The 16,854-nt window shown below is 49.3% G+C and overlaps 2 protein-coding genes across 10 annotated transcripts; one reads left to right on the top strand and one right to left on the bottom strand.

Moving 5' to 3' along the window:
* The first annotated feature begins 251 nt into the window (after positions 1-251).
* On the top strand, positions 252-9,173 carry C10H11orf16 (chromosome 10 C11orf16 homolog). Of its 5 annotated transcripts, XM_072969462.1 has the most exons (7): positions 252-330; positions 951-1,135; positions 2,364-2,520; positions 5,439-5,673; positions 6,318-6,971; positions 8,124-8,342; positions 8,837-9,173. In XM_072969462.1, exons 2-6 carry the CDS (start codon positions 969-971, stop codon positions 8,318-8,320), a joined length of 1,410 nt encoding a protein of 469 aa, XP_072825563.1. In that variant the 5' UTR covers positions 252-330; positions 951-968; the 3' UTR covers positions 8,321-8,342; positions 8,837-9,173. The 5 variants fall into 5 exon arrangements, with proteins under 5 accessions (XP_072825563.1, XP_072825566.1, XP_072825562.1 ...); XM_072969465.1 differs by lacking the exon at positions 8,124-8,342; XM_072969461.1 differs by having other exon boundaries at positions 8,124-9,173.
* AKIP1 (A-kinase interacting protein 1) lies at positions 9,170-16,751 on the bottom strand. 5 transcript variants are annotated; one of them, XM_015238570.3, is made up of 6 exons: positions 16,663-16,751; positions 16,221-16,448; positions 15,653-15,733; positions 13,380-13,481; positions 12,011-12,082; positions 9,170-9,607 (listed from the first exon to the last, which is right to left on the bottom strand). In XM_015238570.3, exons 2-6 carry the CDS (start codon positions 16,440-16,442, stop codon positions 9,464-9,466), a joined length of 621 nt encoding a protein of 206 aa, XP_015094056.1. In that variant the 5' UTR covers positions 16,443-16,448; positions 16,663-16,751; the 3' UTR covers positions 9,170-9,463. The 5 variants fall into 5 exon arrangements, with proteins under 5 accessions (XP_015094056.1, XP_072825567.1, XP_006203564.1 ...); XM_072969466.1 differs by lacking the exon at positions 16,663-16,751 and adding an exon at positions 16,582-16,639; XM_006203502.4 differs by lacking the exon at positions 16,663-16,751 and having other exon boundaries at positions 16,221-16,656.
* Between the last annotated feature and the right edge of the window lie 103 nt (positions 16,752-16,854).

Here is a 16,854-nt window from a genome sequence, read left to right as displayed (position 1 = left end):
AGACTCTCCTTGGACCCATGAGGGCTTCCCACTGACTGACTCCCGGCAGTGGAGAAGCCTGAGCTTCTGGGAATTGAGGCCTTTCTCTCCAACACCCCCTCTCCCCTTCTTCAAAGAGAAAGACGAAGACTAACCCCCTACCCCCTGGCCCCGCCCAAGCCGCCAAGGCCCCAGTCACCCCTCCGCACATGCTCAGTACCCTCACTTGGCCCTCAGCCTGCCTGCTGGCTCACACCCATGGCAACATGCTTGGCAACCAGGAGTCAGTTGGGCTGAGGCCCTGAGCTCCAACTGTTTGAAGGGGCTGAGGCAGAGGAGTCCAGGGCTGAGGTAAGTCTGCCTGGGGTCAGAACTGTGGCCTTGGCCAAGAGCAGACCCAACAGGAACGTGATGGGCTCAGGCAACGGAGTGTGATCTTGGGCCCTGGGTGATAGCTGTCGCCTCTGAGCAGGTCTGCGGAAGCCACAGCCCTGGGCTCTCAGCTCGGTCTAGTTAGTCCTGTAGGTGACCGGGTTAGGAGGGAAGTCTGTAGCTTGGGTTAGGGGTCAGTTTGTCATTGGGGTTAGGATTTGTAAAGGGAAGTATGGGCTTACCCCTGGGAATCCCTACAACTTGGGTGGAGGTGGGGGGAGAAAACTAACGCTTAATGAGCTACTTACATGCCAGGTGCTTTCCATTTATCATCTGGGCAGTAACCGAAGCATGGAGTGAAGTGAGCACGCAGCCAGCAGGCTGTGATGGATTTAAAGCTGGGTTTCCCGAAAATCTCAGCTCTTGCTCTTTCAACCCTCCCCTGTTTCCCGGGCTGAGTCTCCCAAGGAAGGTGACTCAGGGGACACCCTGAGCGTCTGTGGAGAAGCCACTAACCGCAGAGCTGAGTCCTGCCCCAGCCAGGCATCCTCTCCTGGGCTGTGGGCTACAACTCAGGTAATGGTGCTGCTTGTTCTCAGGGGTTTTCTTTGAAGACCATGGAACCGTCCGCAGGGCCTGGGATGCCTTTGCCCAAATACTGCAGTGTGGCCACAACCCTGAAGTCCCCTGCCTGGGCTGGCGCTGCTCCTCCCTGGGACCTCTCCTTCGCCTGCCCCCTCGCTCTCCGAGCACCCTGGCTCCCCCAGCACGGCCTCCTCACCAGGTACTGATCTCTGCTTCCCGGGAAGGAAGTGGTGTGCACCTTCCTTTCTCCCCTCTGTTCTTGGCTCTCTCCCAGGAGGGAGAGAATTTGCTTCCTGGGAAGGCTGAAAGGGTTTTTTACCACGTGGGCTATGATTTGCTGGGGGTATTATATTACCCTGGTCTTAACTGTGCTCCCAGCGACATCAAGGGTTGACCTGGCTCTCGTCCCACCCTGTAGCCAAGTGGCAGATGTCAGAGTTGGCATGTGTGAGAGAAGGCAGTCAGACATTAGCAGTTATACAACTTCTAGCTCATGTTACCATCAACCAAGAGACTTGCCTAGGCGCCATGTGAGAAATTAGGGCTTCTACCACCAGCCGCTAAGGTGAGGTCTCCAGATCCCTCCTCGGGTTCCCTCAGTTATCCTGGCTTTTCGTGAATGGTATCCTTAGCTGGCTTTCTATGGCGTGAATACAAGAGGGGAAAGGAACCTCAGCCTATGAGCACATACAGGCTGTGCAGGTCCCAGGGATTCTTGTTCATGCTGCTCAGCTCAGCCTGCCCAGGTGAGGGGAGTACCAGCCTGGACCCTGTAACCCCCTTTCTTGATTCACCTCTGTGGACCAGCTCAAAGCCAGAATTGAGCGTCCCTGTATCCTGGCTTGCCCACAAGATAAACAGTTTTTTCAGAAACCCAAACCCTGACTCAACAATTCCCTCTGCCTCGGTGCTGTCCACATACTTTCCCAGAACTAGCTTCTCCCTTTTTTCTGTCCCACAGCCTCTTCGTCAGCTCCTCTGTGCTTCCCCTGCTCAAACACTTCCTCTTTCCTTCTGACCCCACAGCACTCAGCCTGCTTGGCATCACCATCCCAGCCTCCACGCCTCATCCTGGAATCCCATACACTGCCGTAGGACTTACCTTCCCAGAACTCTCCCCTGGCCGGCTGTCTAGTCTCAGAACCAGCACTAATTAACCCGGAAATATCAAGGCTAACCCCATTCCGAAGACCTTGAAACAATTCCCAATCCTCAAACCACGGTTCCCTTCTCTCTCCTCTCCTTCCGCCCCTTCCAACAGTTTACCTTATCTTACCAGAAGCCACAGATTGCCACTTTTTACATGGATTTCTGTTCCACATCGCCTTATCTGTCATGCACACTGTGGTCTAACCACAAAACGTGTTTCTTAATGGTTGTAGGGCTTGGTCTGCTCCACTCCCTAATTCCATTTGCTTTTTTCCCAGATATGCATCTTATCACCCGTGTCTCCACATTGCTGACCCAGCATGGCAGAGGCCTGGCTGGCTGGGAAGAGTTGGAGGTGCTGCTGACACATGGATCCTGGCAAGAAGGGAACCAGATGGCTTTTATTACAGGGCTCAGATAAAGGCTGCTCCAGAGGCAAGTCCCTGACTCCCCACATCTCCCCGTGTGCTCCTCTGGGTGGCCCTGTCACACCTGATAAGCCTTAGCTGTGCATGGCTGTAGAAGGGAAAAGGTAATGTCAGTGAGTGGATTAATTTGCCCCAGCTGGGTAACAGAAGGGCACACTGAGTGCCTTAAACAACAGAAACTTGTTGTCTCTCGGTTTTGGAGACTGGAACTGAGGTGTTGGCAGAGGTGGTGATTCTGAGGGCCGTGAGGGAGGACCTGTTTCATGCGCCTTTGCTACCTCCTGGTGGTTTGCTGGCAGTCTATGGTGCTCTTTGGCTTGTAGAAGCATCCCCTGATCTCTGCCTTCGCTTTCACGTGCTGCTGTCCCTGGCACATGTCAGTGTTCAAGTTTCCCCTTTTTGTAAGGACACTAGTCATTGGATTAGGGTCCCACCCTATCAGCTATACTCAGTATGACCTCGACTTAACTAATTATATCTGCCATGACCCTGTTTGCAAATAAAGTCACATTCTGAGGTACTAGGGGCTAGAATATCGACATATAAATTTTGAGGGGGACACGATTCAACCCGTAACAGTGAAGAAAATGTACAGTAAAAGCACATTGTTCAGGGAAATTCAGTGTGTCGAATTACGGGCACCAGTCTAAGGGAAAGAGGGACAGAACGTGTGTACCCTCGTGCACGCCTGTGTCCCTACGCACAGGAGCATGGTCCTCATATGCTGGGGCCAGGCTCTGGCTTTCCTTCGGTGGCTGCTTGCCTCTTTGGGATTTTTCTCTTTTCAGAGTCAGACTCTGTGAATGTGGCTCCATGGAGGGAAAGCTAGTGTGAATTCTAATATGTATATATAAATAAATAAATTATAGAATTTTTAATCAAATCATGTTGTCATTTTCAAGTAAATATTATGTGATTTCAAATGAAATATTAGCAGAGTTTTGCTCAAATATAGATTCTGTCTAGTGATGTGATAAAATTTCACTTGTAACTGATATAGGAAAAGGGGCGCCAGAGAGATGATACAGGAAAAATGAATGTGGGGCGAGAGAAGGGCCATGTCCCTGGTCTCAATTCAGCCCTTGGGACGTGCCCCGCCAAGTGTGGGTCCTTGGCTTCACACAGGAAGGAATTAAAAAATGAGCCGTGGTTGAGTTGATTTATTTGGAGAGATACATACTACATAGAGCTCAGTCTATTTCAGAAGGCAAGAGAAAGGCATTGAAATATGGGGGTTGATGTCGGAGCCAGCCGACAATCGATCAGGTCCAGAAATCTGTGCTGCAGGACTGAGAAAAGAAAGACAAGACTAAAAGGAAGACAAGACTAAAAGCTGGGGGAGAGGGTCTCACTCTAGCCCGCAAGACACTAGGTCAAGAGTGGACCTCGTGTTTATTTCCAGCAGTTAATTTATATGCTTTTAACCCATAGGCAACAGTATCGTAGGTAACGGATTGTTTTTATGATCTCTTAACAATGTGTACTAAAATCAGTAACTTATGCATAGTTACATACATCATTATTGTTTATATTTCTCATCAATCAAGACTAACCGTTCCCCATGAGCTAACATTATTGATTACTGTATTGTTCCTCTAGGCTAAGATTTGTGTATTGGTAACTCAGGTAATTGTCGCTAAGATCACTAACTTATGTAACTTGTGTATTGGTAACTCAGGTGATTGTTACTAAGATCACTAACTTGTGTGACCTGTATCTCTCTTTCCAGAAGCCCCTGTTCTTAATAACTCAATGGCATCAGGATGTTTTTCCGACTCCAAATGCACCTGCTGTTTTTCTAACAAAGGGGTGGCGGGACAGAGATTGTCTTTGCTCAGTCAGCCTTAGAGCCTGACGCCCCGCACTCTGGGAGTTTAGGCCCAGTTTCTGTGCTCGGCAGCCCTCAGGTCATGAGTGGCCCCCCGCAGGTTGAGAGCTCAGGTTAAAGTAAAAGTAGGCACACACTTCATAGACAGAGTGGGCCGACTCGAGGGAGTGAGAGAGGCGGCCACGAGGCGCCTTGTTGCTAGTTTTTATGGGCTTCACATGCCAATGAGTGAGAGGACCATTCCAGCTACCCTGGGGAAGGGGCTGGGATTCCCAGGAATTGGGCCACCACCCACTCTTTAACCTTTTGTGGTTAGCCTTGGGACTGTCATGGCACCTGTGGGCATGTTATTCACCATGCTAATATGTTACAGTGAGCATATAATGAAGCTCAAGGTCTACTGGAAGTCAAACCTCCTGCCATCTTGAACCTCAAGGCCTAGTGGGAGTTGAATCTTCCACCATTCTGCTGTTAATTGCTGTATTACTCCTTGAAAGGCTGTGCCCTGCCCCCTTCCCTCCTGTCTCATAACCAGACTTTCCTCAGAATCACACTGAGTTGTCAGAAGAACATGTTCTTCTCATTAGCTTAGTGCCTCTCCTGCCCGCTCTGTTACGCTGTTCATTTGCTTCCTTTGCTCAGCATCTCCCTGTGGATGGAAAGGCACTGCATGAGCACCCCAGCCCTGGCTGGTCAGACACATGGTCAGCACCTCCTGCGAGTGCAGGGAGGAGGGGTAGTGCTTTGGGGAAAGATCCAAAGGACCCAGGTTACTCTGGGAATTGCAAGCCAAAAATACAGAAGGGAGAAAAGAAAAACAGGAAAAGGAAGAGAACGAACGGGAAGGGGGGAAGGCAGGATGTAATGAACAAGAGTCGCCCAGAGCAAGAAGCAGAGGGACGAGCATCCGCCTCATAGCTGGCAGGTCTCCGCGGTAATCGGCTCTGAGCGGCCCCTGTTGCTGCCCCTCCTCTCTCTGGTCCTCACTGTGCTGGAGGAAGACCCCAGGCCTGGCCCAGGGGCTTGGAGGGAACTGCGGTGCGCCCCGAAGCACTTCCTCAGGCCAGATCTTATTCTGAGTGGTTTCTCTCCCACAGCTGGAGAGGCAGGGGGCCCTGCTGGTGGAATTTGAGGCTCCCCTTGTCACAGGCCCAGAGCAGCCAGCCCAGGGGCAGAACGTGGTCTTAAAGGAAGATGTTATTCAGTTCTCACCATCCTTGGAATGCTCCCTGAGACCTGGGGACAAGGTGCTGGCACTCTGGGGGCCAGACCCACAGCGGTATGGCCCTGGCACTGTTATCTTGGGCTTGGAGGCGACAGACCCCCAGAGAGGTAAGGGAAGCTGCCCTGACCTCCCAGTCCCCCTGCCAGGCTGGTGATCAGGCTGAGGAGAGAGCAAAGGGTGTCTCTACAGCTTAGGGGTCTTAGAGGCTTAAAAGGATCCTTACCCCTTTACTTGCAGCTTCATCCTGAGGGTGGCCACAGATGTGCAAATCATCAGATTACTTTCAGATTATAAAATATTTTTAATCAGTGCAAAATAGCCTAAGGCTATTATGCCTATGTCGATTAGCTAATCTGTTGTGTGGTAGGGTTATCCTGGGATCTCACCAGTACACATAACCTGCCCACCACCAAGTCCAGGGACTGAGACAGGAGCAGGGCCCACCAGTCAGCATCCCTGTAAATCAGAGAATGACAGGAGGCTTCTCCTTCCCTTCCCCTACCTGAGGATGCATTTTAGTCTTGACACGAGAACTGAGATGCAGAGGCGTGTGCAAGTGCACCAGGAAGGGCTGGTAAACACGGAGCGGGTGAGGGATGTCCCTGGCAGGCTCTCCAGGGAGGGGTGCACGTGACAAGACAGGCGGAACAGAGGGGCTGCCCTGAGGCTTTGCTTCTGGGAGAGGAGAATCCTTCTCCCAGGATACAAAGGAGGGGGTTGTAACAAAATGTTGCCCTTTTCTGTTATGCAGCATCAAAAGAAGAAATTACTGTTTACTTCTGGAATGGCAAGATAGCCACAGTGCCCTTAGGAGGGGTCACGTGGGTGCCCCCGGCTGTCTGGAAGAAGGCTGTGGACAGGCTGCAAGTGTCTTTCACCTGGGAGCGCCCCAGCCCCCTCCTCTGGGCCCCTCGCTGCTCTCTGGTGGGGCCGGTTGCTGGATGTGTCACCAACGGGCTTCCTCTGAGCACTCTGCTCCTGTGCCCCGCCTGCCACCCGTGTGCCTGCTGCCAGCTGCTGTGCCAGGGCTGCCTCTGCTGCTGCCCCTTGGCTGGACCCACCTGGTGGCCTCTCGCCAGGACCTCGGGGGCCACAGCCAGAGAACATCCTGAGGTGGGGCTGAAGCCCACCGCCCAGCCCATGCCCCTGGAGGACCCAGAGGAGGAAGGAGGAGCAGTGCAGGTGTCCATGGCTGCTTCTTCCTCCTCTACTTCCTCTTCATCCGAAGAGGAGGACACAGAGAATGGACTGGAGACGGGCCTCCCTCGGAGGCTGACGGTGGACAGCATGGTCAACACAGACCCCATCCTTCATGAGAAGTCTCCAAGGAGGCAGGGTGGCCTCTGCCGGCCCGAGTGGAGGTACTGGAGGAGAAACAGGGCTGAGCCGCATCCTGGGAAGCCAGGTAGACCTTTTGCTAAGGCAGGGCTGAGGCCCCTGCTCCCTTCCCTCCCGTGTGTCTCTCAGGAACCCGATGCACATGTCCACTCTGCTGGGATTGAAAGTAACACTTGGGGGTTTGTCATGTTGAAGGGGAGACTGCGAGTAAGAGGGAAGGGTAGGTTTCACTTATGCAATAAAGCTCAACAAGAAAGGATGGGCTGATCTTTGCGCAAATGTTTGCATCCCTATTTAACAACTGTCTTCTTTCTTCACTAGTCTCTACTGACAGGACACTGCCCTTGTTTGTTTCTGCCCTCCCCTCCCTCTTTTCTCTTGGAGGCCTTGATTTTTCTCTAGATGTACAGTCAAAATGCCTTCAGGTGCTGATGAGCGACTTCAGTGCTCTGAGAAGCTCGGAATCTGGTCTTGAAACATGGGTCCTCAGATCCTTCTCTCCAGATATGCCCCTTAGGAAGTTGGGGGGCAGAACCAGGCACTGCCTTACGCTGCTCACTGTCCACAACCGAGAGGGGAGGCAGCATCACTGTCGGGGGCGATCTGCAGCTGTCCCCAACCATCTTCACCTGAGCAAAGAGCCCTCACAGGTTTCGGGCAGTATATCACTAATATGCCTTGTGCTGTCCCATCTACAGTCCCAGTGGTGCCCAGAAAAAGCAGATGCCCAAGTCAGCTGGCAAAGCTTTGTGGAGGAAGTGGCTTGGAGAAGCCAGCTCTAGACTAGATTCCTGGGGCCCTGGGGTGACTCATTTAATGTTCAGCTCAGCTTTTCTTTTCTCTCCTCCAGATTTTGTCCCCTTTGAAGGAAACATGCTGCTTTGCTTCTAATTGTGCTTGACAGCCATCAAGTACTGACGTTTCACAGTCTGGGCTCAGGCTCTCCCTCTTAAAAATCCTCATGTGTGGGCCCTCTGCCCTCCACAGGTTTTGCTACTTTTAGTTACAGATAGCGAGGTTACTGTCTGTTCCTGACCTAACTGTCCCGGGGAGGCCAGGAGTCATGCCAGCAGTCAGGCTGCTCGCCTCCCCCGCTTCTAACTGAAACAGGCTGCAGGCAGTGAAGAGTTTCTGTGATCCTTGCATAGTCCTACTCAAGTCAACAAGACCAGTTCCAGCAACATGGTGGCACGTTCAGCTAACTGAATTTTGGGTTTAGGAACAAGACTTTGCAATATCCGGAAAGGAGAGAAGGGTGATAAACACAGAGTGAAAAGTGCAGCAGCAGAGAGTACCCAGGAGCTGGTCCTGGAAGCGGCTGGCATGAAGCCACTCTCCATCCGGCCAAAGGGAGCTGAACACAAAAAGCTGAGTCGAGGCACTGTGACACGTCAGAGTGACGGGAACGCCCCTTAGAGTAAAAGCCCCGAGGACAGAGGTAAAGAGAACGGCTGGGAAGGGGCTTCTGAAGGACTCCTTCCGTGGGTCTCTGACCTTTTGGGGGTCACACCCCTTCTGAGAATAAGACCCATGGACCCTCTTCCCAGAAAAATGCATACGACCACAACTTTGCACACAGCTTCAGAAGACTTACAGAACCCACAAAGTTCATCACTGGCTTCTTGGGGGTGCAAGGATCCCCGTCTGAGCGACCTCTCTACCCTGTGGTGATGGCATGGGCCTGCTTTAATAGGCCCTCTGTACCTCACTGGGGATGATAATGCAGCTCTACTTAAAACTTGCTTTCGTCACTTAAAATACTGGCCTTTTTTCTCAGGAAAGTCATTCAAATGAGAAGAATCATTAGGCAACTAAACTGAGAGATGCAACAATACTGTTGGAGTGGTAGCTTAAAGACACTTAGGACCTATCAGTGACTTTGATCCTTAGAATTAGTCGGCCTAAGCCTCCCAGGGTTTTCTTCTCTTACAGGAAGCTAGAGTGGTGGTGGTAAACACCTGAGGAAGAGTTGCAAAGTGGCCAACAGGGCCTTCTGCAGTGGAAACGGGAGAGTGCAGGCCACAGACGGTGGTCCAGCGAGCAGCATCTTCACCCCATGAAGATGTCCCTGCACGTGAGCAGCAGGAAGGCGCCTGTCCTAAGGGGCAAGGCCCCCTGCCAGGGGCCTGGTGAGATCTGCTCGAGGATGCCTCTTCCACAGACGCTGCACAGCATGGTCAGCCTGCTTTGCGCACACGTGTCCACAGCCTCAGTTGTACACAAGTGACATTTTGTTTCACTCAATGCCAATAAAAAGGAATTCTCTTCATTTCCAAATCTCTCCCTTTATTATCATAATTAACCTTTACTTGGAGTAAAGCAAGCAGTAAAAATTATTCATGCAGCATCATTACATTATTACTTTCAGGTAAAAGAGGATGGGGGACTTTGAAGTTAAAATAGGCACTGAAAAAGACAAACTCTAGTTCCCAGGAAGGCTGACTGTCTACAGTCAGCACTATAAGCAGGATTAATGTGTAAGTATTAAGAGAACATATGGTGGCTTTGTTCTTCTTGGCACTTAAAAAAAAGGTGACGAGATGCCTGTGATGGTCAACATCATACAGGGAAGACCAAGTCCACACTTTGTCCTGAGTCAACTGCTACCACGTGAGTCTTCTTAGTCAAGTCATTTGTACCCACAGTGACGGAATAGGTCCCTGGATACACTTCTATGTAGAGGTCCTTAGAGATGTTCTCAGCCTGAAAGGAAAGGCAGATATTAGCAGTTTAGAGATTTTATGTCCCATTGCCTCTACCCGGCTACCTCTGTGTGCCAGACGTGCGAAGGAGTGAGGCACTAACATGGGAGACGGAGGCTCTGCTTTCAAGAAAGGTGCGGCGTGGCCACGTAACAGGACTGCCATTTAGGTAAGTCTGTCTTATGCTTGTTTCCTTAGTTCTAAAACTAACTCACAATTAAGTGTATGTGTGAAAATGCTAAAGTGTCATAGGAACATGAAGGATCATAAAAGGAACACTCTGGTTGGGGTAGAAAGATAAGAATCAGGTAGAGGGAAAGGCTAATGACCATTACTTAGGGGCTCAGCAGTAGGCAGTGGGACTTGTTAGCACAGGTCAGCAGTCATGGCCAGGCACCGTGGAGTAACGAGAAGCATCCTTTTTAACTGTGCTTGGCTAAATTCATTATTAGGAGGATGAAACACTTCTTTTCTCCTGAAGCTGAGAACACTATGAGTAGATTCCACTTTGACATGCAGCAAGTTAGCCGGCTGGCTAAAGCTCTCCCTTGGAGGATTGGTTCTCCTATATAGATGGTCCCCAACAGGCCAACTTACAGGTTTCAATTTTACAGTGGTGTGAAAGTGACATGAGTTTGGTAGAAACCGTACTTTGAATTCTGAAGTTTTCCTAGGCTACTGATAAGCAGTACGACACTCTCTTGTGATCTCAGGCAGCAGCAGTGGCCCCGGTGTCCCAGCCAGCCACGCGATCACCAGATCAAACGACTCATACACTTATAACCATTCTGTACCCAGACAACCACTCTGTTCTCCCTTTCAGTACAGCATTCAATAAACTACATGAACTATTCAAAACTTTACTACAAATAGGCTCTGTGTTAGATGCTTTTGTCCAACTGTCGGCTAATGTAAGTGTTCTGAGCATATTTAAAGTGGGCTAGGCTAAGCTCTGATGTTCGGGAGGTTGGGTATACTAAACGCATTTTTGACTTATGGTATTTTCAACTTATGATAGGTTTATCGGGTCATAAGTCAAAGAAGATCTCTGGTGCAAAACACTGGAAGCTGGAGTTAATGAAAAGATTTATATTTAGAGCTGAGCTGAGCACAAGCCAACCTCCAGGGACAGACTTCACGCCTGGCCAGGAAGTGGGTTACGGCAGACATACAGGCGGAGGAGAGGTCTCAGCTCAAATGGCCAAAGACCAAAGTCACAAACCAGAAAAGAGCCTGTAATTAAGAGCCAAACTCCTGCCCCACAGCTGGGAGACCACTACCTGCCTACTCGACGCTCAGTAGGAGCCAAAGGCAGAAGCTGTCATATCGACACCACACATGGGGGAAAACCAAACACCTGGCCAGCAAATTCCACTAAGAGAAATAAAAGGTAATATTTATACTTTTATGAAACTTCCTCCCTTTCCACCTTGCAAACAGTTTTGAAGCCAAGTTTTTCCGAAGCTGCTTTATCTATATCCTCTCATGCCCAGTGACTGCAGAATTGGAGGTTTATTATCTTGTAAACGACGTGAATGTGAATGGTGGCACCACCACTATTTACTGGTCATTAGCTATGTGAATAAACAAAAGTGGGTTTCAGAAAATGCAGCTGTATCAGAGCTGCAGAAAAGGGGCAAGATTGGCGCCTGTGATTCCAACACCCTGAACATCAGGAGGATGAGCATTACCAAAACCCAGCAAACGGTGGAGGCATCTCCACAGAACAACTTGTCCTAGAAACAGAGTATTCCTATTTGCTACTAACTCTAGTGTATTCTGAACCCTGGCTAGCTGCACATCATATACAAACAAAAACTAAGCAGACGACTGCAGCAACACCCTGGAGATCCATTCCTCAGAATTCCAGCCCTTCCAAGTGCCAAAAGATTCCGTGGGTTCATGAACTGATGAGTACTTTATCCTAAAAATGAAAAACTCATCACTGTATGTTTTTACAGAGAAACATTTGTGGAAAACAGGAACAAATCCCTTCAAATGTTTTGGAACCCAATCTAACCAAATGTATACGTTTCAGAATTTCAGCGACAGTTTTCACTTTTTACACCCCTCCTGCTGCTTGAACAGATGGTGGAATTCCAGCGGGACGCAGCGCCAGCCCAGCTGAGCTGTAGCAACTGAGATATGAATACTTCACATTCTTTCCAACCGCAACTATGAGTTCAGGCACAGAGAGTATCCCTGAAATTTCAAGTGAAGGAAGGATACCAAGAAAACATTATTTTACACTGAACTAAAATGTTGTGCCCGTTCCCCAAGGGTAAAAACATCCCATCTTAAAAATATTACAAGTCCAGTACAAAGAACTGATAACAAGCAGGTCAACTGGTTCCTAGAGATGCAGTGGGGGTGAAGCCCAGGACCCTAGACGCTCTGCTCTCACAGGCCGGGGCGCCTCCAGAGCACAGTCCGACACCAGGTAGATGCCTCCGACCCCGCGGGACGTGTCTTTTCTCTGAAGAGAGAGAGAGAAACACTGATGACGGCGGGCCTGAGCTTTGTCTTCTGGACGGTAAAGAGACATCTTCTCCTACTTAATTAAGAACTAACAACTGCTCTATCAGTTTTTTCCAAGTTGCCACCTAAATTCTTAAGGTTTTTAGTGAATTGTGTCAAGTATTTTTAGTTAGATGTTTACCATGATTCCCTTTTATCCTTACCTGGCCGTTAGAGTCAGACAGACCTGAGTTTGAATGCTATCTCTGCCATTTACTGAAAAGGACAGATTAATTTCTCTAAGCCTTGGTTTTCTGGTCTATAACCTGGGGATACTAGCCTGTAGGGAAGACTTAAAATGCAAAAGGGTTTCAGAAAACAGAATTCTCTTCTGTGCTTTTCCCAGGAGTGGGAGCGCCAGAGGGAAAGAGGCTGAACTGAGAAAGCCAATTTCCCTTAGCACCAACTTACATTTTACAGGAAGGGATGGCAGGGATCGGATGACGCTGGCCTGCACGTAACCCCTCGGGGTCAGACCAGAAAACGGAGCCCAGGATTCAGGCTCTGGTTCTGCTTCTCATACCCCGGGCCAGGAGAATATCAGGGACTTCTGGCGTGTGTCCAGCCCTTGCTTATCTCCCTGTGGCCACTCACCCATCCTTTCCCCAAACCCACAGGCCAGAGAAGTCAGCAATCCAACTGTGGATTAGACTCTGGACTTAAGTTTGCTATCTTTGAGTACAACTAGGGGAGTTTAAAAAGGAAAAGAAAAACATAAGACCTACTCTCCTCAAAAACAACAACAAAGGACTCACGTTGAATCAGTTCAGCAAGTAGAGTCTTCGGCTTCTCCAGAGTGACATGTGGTAAAAGACAGGCCATTTCTAGTGAGAGGCCTATAATTGTTATCTTTAGGAAAAGTATTTTGTTCAAAGAGGCCCCCTCCTCACACTTCCTTTTTTAAATTAACGAAGACATGATAGTTATCGCCACCTGGGAGTAAAATACGTGGTTATTAAAAATCTCTTCCATATCCCTAGATGCAGAAGAGGATATCTGATATGCTTATCTTTAAGCCTGCCTGAGAGTCCCTTGGCCCCAGACTCCAGGTTCCACTGAAGATCCTACAGTGGCGTCAATCTTACATTTTGGACAAACTCTTATTTCATGTTCACCGCTGTAAGTTCTCCAGGGCTGGGAGTTGGTACATTACCGTGGAGCGCTGTAGTACCGAGTCACCCAGGCATCCAACAGTACAATCCAGCAGGAGCACCTCAATCTAGGGCCTCCCATCTTGGGAGGCTGAGGGCACATACCTGATCGTTCCCTACGTCCGAGCACAGCTCCGATGACTTCCCTCTGTGATAACGAGAGACGTGGATTGCCCCTCCTTCCTCTGGCGCAGATGAGTAATACTTCTAGAAAAGTAATGTGAAAGATGTTGGGTTACCAAATAGTCTGGTCAAATTAAAAAAAAAAACAAACCCGTTTTTTGGGCAAAGTCGGGTTAAGAGGCAAGAGAGCTAAGGTATATTACCTGCCCTCTTCAGAGGCCTCTTAAGTCATACAACAAATTTAACCCATGTAAAGTGGCTGCAGAGAAGGAAACCACACTTGGCATTACTTTGCTGCCATCTGCTGCCTCCGTAGGGCAAGAACTCAAGCTGGGCAGGACCATGCTCTCTGCCAGGTTAAATAATTTTCACAGCATCCTCCCCACCTATGTCAGATACACATGCCCTCTCGTCTCCACTCATGACAAGTTCTGATGAACAGGTCCATGCTTACTAAGTCTCAGATAAGGACAAGGGAAGACAAGAGATGCATCTCCTTGAGGTTTAGAAATACAACAGGAAGTGTAACATAAAGCCAACAGCTATGCAGCCCTTCTCCCCAGAGGAGGGGAGGGAGAAGTTTCCAATTTAAGCAGAATAATCCAAAGGCTCAGAAAGCAGTTTTTTTCTTGTCTACTTCCTTCCTCTCCCTCGGAGTTAACCTTAGACTCGCCCTTGATTATGACTAATGGTGAGGACGTCATAAGCCTGCTTGTTTTGAACAAAGGGTAGAGACAATGTTTAAGGCAAGAGACCAAAAGAATGAGAAGCTGGGGAAAGCATGTCAGGACACGAATTTAATGATGTATTTTAGGGGCTGCTTCAAAATTCTAAAAGCAAACTCAGAGAACACTGTTCTTAATTCTATCTCTAGAAAGCCAAGGGGTTCTGAGGCTCCATTCCATAATGGAGACTTGAACCGAAGCATGAACTGAAAACCAAAACGAAGAACACCAATTTGCTCAACCTCAAACCAAAGACAAATATTATTCCTCTTACTGAACCATGAACCAAAGTGTTTATCTTGATCACTTTACAGCAGAACCAAAGTCATGGCTTTTTCTAAAACAATTTAACAGAGTAAGAACATAAAAATACTCTCTGAACCGTATCTTGTTGGTTGGAATCCTATTCTTGGAGTCACAGGGTTTTATAAAAGATGTAGAAATATTAGAGACTCTTTGAATCTTAATATTCATCATGAAACTGAAAAGCAGGAGAGAAACAAGGTATTCCTTCTGCCATATAGACCAGCAGCTTTACAACTACATAAAAATCATAAAATGTTAAGTCTGGAGGAGACCAGCGAGTTTGTTTTAATCTCTAGAAGACAGAGAGTACCTTCTGTACAGGTGATTTCCTTGAATGTTGGCTGGCCTGTCTTCAACATCCCCTCAAAGTACTTAAAGATGATCTTAGTGTATGGTTTTGAGAAGAGGATTTTTCAGACTTTTGTTCACCCATTTCAGTGAACAGTACCAAAAATCTCATCACATAAGTCCCTTGTGTTACAGTTTATGACAATTTTATAGTGTTCACCTGTCAGGGGAAACCAAAGAAACAGACTCTAAGGGCTGGAAAGGACTCGAGACATCATCATTTTACTATGGAGAAGGTTAGGCTGAGAGACTAAGTGGCCAAAGGCACCACAGCCAGCAAGTAGCAAAACATGGGTCTGATTCCTGGGAGGCTGCACCTGCCATCAAGCCACACTACCTCTGATGAGGGCATTGCATCTGTTCCACATACTGTCCAAAGGGACATACTTAAAAACTACATTACCAGGGACTTGAAACAGACATTAAGATTTAATGGAGGGATTTTGTTTCAGTTTTTGCTTTGAAATCAGAGAGGCTCAGTTCGTTTAGTGCTATCCTGATTAAAACAAAACAAAAACAACTTTAGTCAGTTCAACGTTTAAAAAACTCCTAATTTTGGACTTGATTGTTCTAGAATTCAGCAAATACGCCTTCCCTCCTTCCCCAGTCTGAAAACAATAGTGAGGGGAGAGACCTTTTCTGGCTTGTTCATTGCTGTGTCCTCGTAACACCTGGAGTGAGGCATTCAATATTTGCTGAATGAATTCTTACCTGGACTTGTCACCTGGTTTAAATCCTTGGCTGATTACAATATGCCCATGAAGGCAGGGCAGGGTGAACAGGTAGTCTCCAGATTCTCCCTAAATTCCACGAAAAGCCATTTTGTGATCCATCAGCAGACAGACAAGGGCACGGCTTTGGCTTACACCAACTTACCCCACACTGACTCGAAGTATAGTCCATGAATTCTGCCATTGTTCTGAAGGAAGCACTGAGGGTTGGATGTCTTTCTTCTCTCTATTTGAATAAACGGCAAGTCACAGGTGAGATCTGGTAGCCCCTACTAGAGTATGAAGGCATTTTGGCAATAGCTTCCTTTGTACTTTTCGAAAGGCCTCTGCAAGTTTAAGTCAGTAAGAAAGATCTTACTGAGAAAGAATTCCAACTATAAAAGGAATACATAGACATGCAGTTTTTCCAGGACAAAGGTAAAGAGGTTTATTGGCGTTCCTCTAATATCAGACGGCAGCATGTAAGAATTGTTTTAAAAAGTAACCACAGGGCCGAGCACTAGCGGTATCTAGCGGTATCCTAAAGCAACCCAGTAAGAATCTGTCAAATGTCAAGAGTTTTCAAAAGGGTTTTCGGTTCATTGTCCCAACACTTAACAGCTTCCGCCAAGGACAGGAAATCCCTCGGGTGTTTCTGTGTGGCGTGCCCTGGTTCTCAGCAAGCCGCTGCTGAGCCAATGAATGGGCTGGTCCCCCAGCACAGGGAACCTCACCTCTCCCGGGAGAAGCCGCTGGGTGCCGGCTGCCGGCCCTCTTTCTCGGTAGGGCCGCTCCCGGGAAATGACCCCCGCGCTGCCTTTAGGAAGTTCCACCGAATGCCAGTCCACCGCCCTCCTTTTGGCCCGCTCCAGCACTTCCTGACCCAGCTTAGCCGAGCGCTGCAGGGAACGTCGGTCCAACCCGTTCAGCGCCGCGGCCGCCAAACAGTTCTCCATGTCTCCCTGCGCAGGCACAGACACACAAACATGGGCGGGTGAGCGGGCCGCAGCGACCCAACTCCAGCTTGGGGCTGGAGCCAGGTCCTCGACCTCCCCGGCGACCACTGTCCCTGGCACCGCCCAACGCGCTCTCCACCGGGCGCTGGGTCGAGGGCGACGGGGTGCGCGCGGACCCTCTCCATTTCCATCCCCCCTCTCCTCGGTAGGGGGCTCTCACCCGGGCTGCCTCTCAAAGCGCATGCGCTCAGCGCACCATCGCAAAGGGAGGGCGGGGCCTGGAGCACCAAGCTCCGGCGCAGCAGGCTATTGGCCGGGTGGGGACGAGGGGCGGGGCGATGGGACGCGCCGCCAGGGCTGGGCACGCCTCCTGCGTCCGGGCCCCGGCCCCCGCGCGCGGGTTGCTGGGCGA

This window comes from Vicugna pacos, chromosome 10 (assembly GCF_048564905.1).
Source record: "Vicugna pacos chromosome 10, VicPac4, whole genome shotgun sequence".
Lineage (NCBI taxonomy): Eukaryota > Metazoa > Chordata > Mammalia > Artiodactyla > Camelidae > Vicugna > Vicugna pacos.
This window is presented reverse-complemented; position numbering and strand designations above follow the sequence as displayed.

What these genes read in the sequence shown, in the direction of transcription:
- C10H11orf16 (XM_072969460.1), top strand. Translation starts at nt 969, where the DNA reads ATGGAACCGTCCGCAGGGCCTGGGATGCCTTTGCCCAAATACTGCAGT. An exon ending in CAGCACGGCCTCCTCACCAG is followed by an intron (nt 1,136 to 2,363) that starts GTACTGATCTCT and finishes CTTTTTTCCCAG; the next exon opens with ATATGCATCTTATCACCCGT. An exon ending in AGATAAAGGCTGCTCCAGAG is followed by an intron (nt 2,521 to 5,438) that starts GCAAGTCCCTGA and finishes TCTCTCCCACAG; the next exon opens with CTGGAGAGGCAGGGGGCCCT.
- AKIP1 (XM_015238570.3), bottom strand. Translation starts at nt 16,442, where the DNA reads ATGGAGAACTGTTTGGCGGCCGCGGCGCTGAACGGGTTGGACCGACGT. An exon ending in AGCGGCTTCTCCCGGGAGAG is followed by an intron (nt 15,734 to 16,220) that starts GTGAGGTTCCCT and finishes TTATTCAAATAG; the next exon opens with AGAGAAGAAAGACATCCAAC. An exon ending in ATACTTCGAGTCAGTGTGGG is followed by an intron (nt 13,482 to 15,652) that starts GTAAGTTGGTGT and finishes TTACTTTTCTAG; the next exon opens with AAGTATTACTCATCTGCGCC.